This window comes from Volvox carteri (genome assembly GCF_000143455.1).
Source record: "Volvox carteri f. nagariensis unplaced genomic scaffold VOLCAscaffold_1423, whole genome shotgun sequence".
Lineage (NCBI taxonomy): Eukaryota > Viridiplantae > Chlorophyta > Chlorophyceae > Chlamydomonadales > Volvocaceae > Volvox > Volvox carteri.
Window position 1 is genome coordinate 1 of NW_003308570.1, and position 860 is coordinate 860.

At 57.4% G+C, this 860-nt stretch overlaps 1 protein-coding gene across 1 annotated transcript; it reads left to right on the forward strand.

The window, feature by feature from the left end:
- Nucleotides 1–92: 92 nt before the first annotated feature.
- On the forward strand, nucleotides 93–398 carry VOLCADRAFT_39765 (uncharacterized protein; the record flags this gene model as incomplete). Its single annotated transcript, XM_002959914.1, has 1 exon — nucleotides 93–398. A coding segment is annotated over one exon (306 nt), but the record flags the coding sequence as incomplete, so codon positions are not given.
- Nucleotides 399–860: the final 462 nt, after the last annotated feature.

The following is an 860-nucleotide window of genomic DNA, read 5'->3' on the forward strand; positions in this document are numbered from 1 at the left end:
CAGCTGCCTATGCCCTCTTACAACAATATGAGAGGACCTTCTCACCCCAGGGGAGCACCACACCATAATGGAACCACTAATTCCCAATTCTATGGACCCACGGCCACACGGTCACATGGCCACACAGCCACGCAGCCACATGGCCACATGGCCACACGGTCACATGGCCACACGGCCACATGGCCACATGGCCACACAGCCACATGGCCACACAGCCACATGGCCACACGGCCACACAGCCACACGGCCACATGGCCACACGGCCACACAGCCACACGGCCACACAGCCACACGGCCACATGGCCACATGGCCACATGGCCACATGGCCACATGGCCACATGGCCACATGGCCACGTGGCCACATGGCCACATGGCCACATGGCCACATGGCCACATGGACATGGGCAATCCTATAGGGCGGGGGCCCCCTGGGCGCTCCATGCTGGTGCACCGCCCAAAAAGGGAAGGGGGCACAGTGTAAGCCAAGGTGTCATCGTGGAAGGAAGCTGGGGACCAGGACTGCAGGTGGGTAGCTCAAGCAGATGTGGGAGCCAGCTCCTCATCCCAGCCACCTGCTTCTATATCATCAGAGCCTAGTATAGTACAAGCACCTCAGAAACCCAAAAGCAATGATCCACGCCTCAAGCTCTCGGGCAAAGGCATCCATGGGTTTTGCCCTTGCAGCTCCAATCAGAATCCTACTGCTTGCACACCTTCCAGGCAGGGCAGCACTCCCTGCTTAAATGGATGCGTCAGCTGCGATTCCTGCATTGTTGTGGATACTGTACATGCTTGGTACAACATCATCCACTTCAATGGGACAAATCGTCCCTTTGACAGGGTTTTAAATGCAGATTGC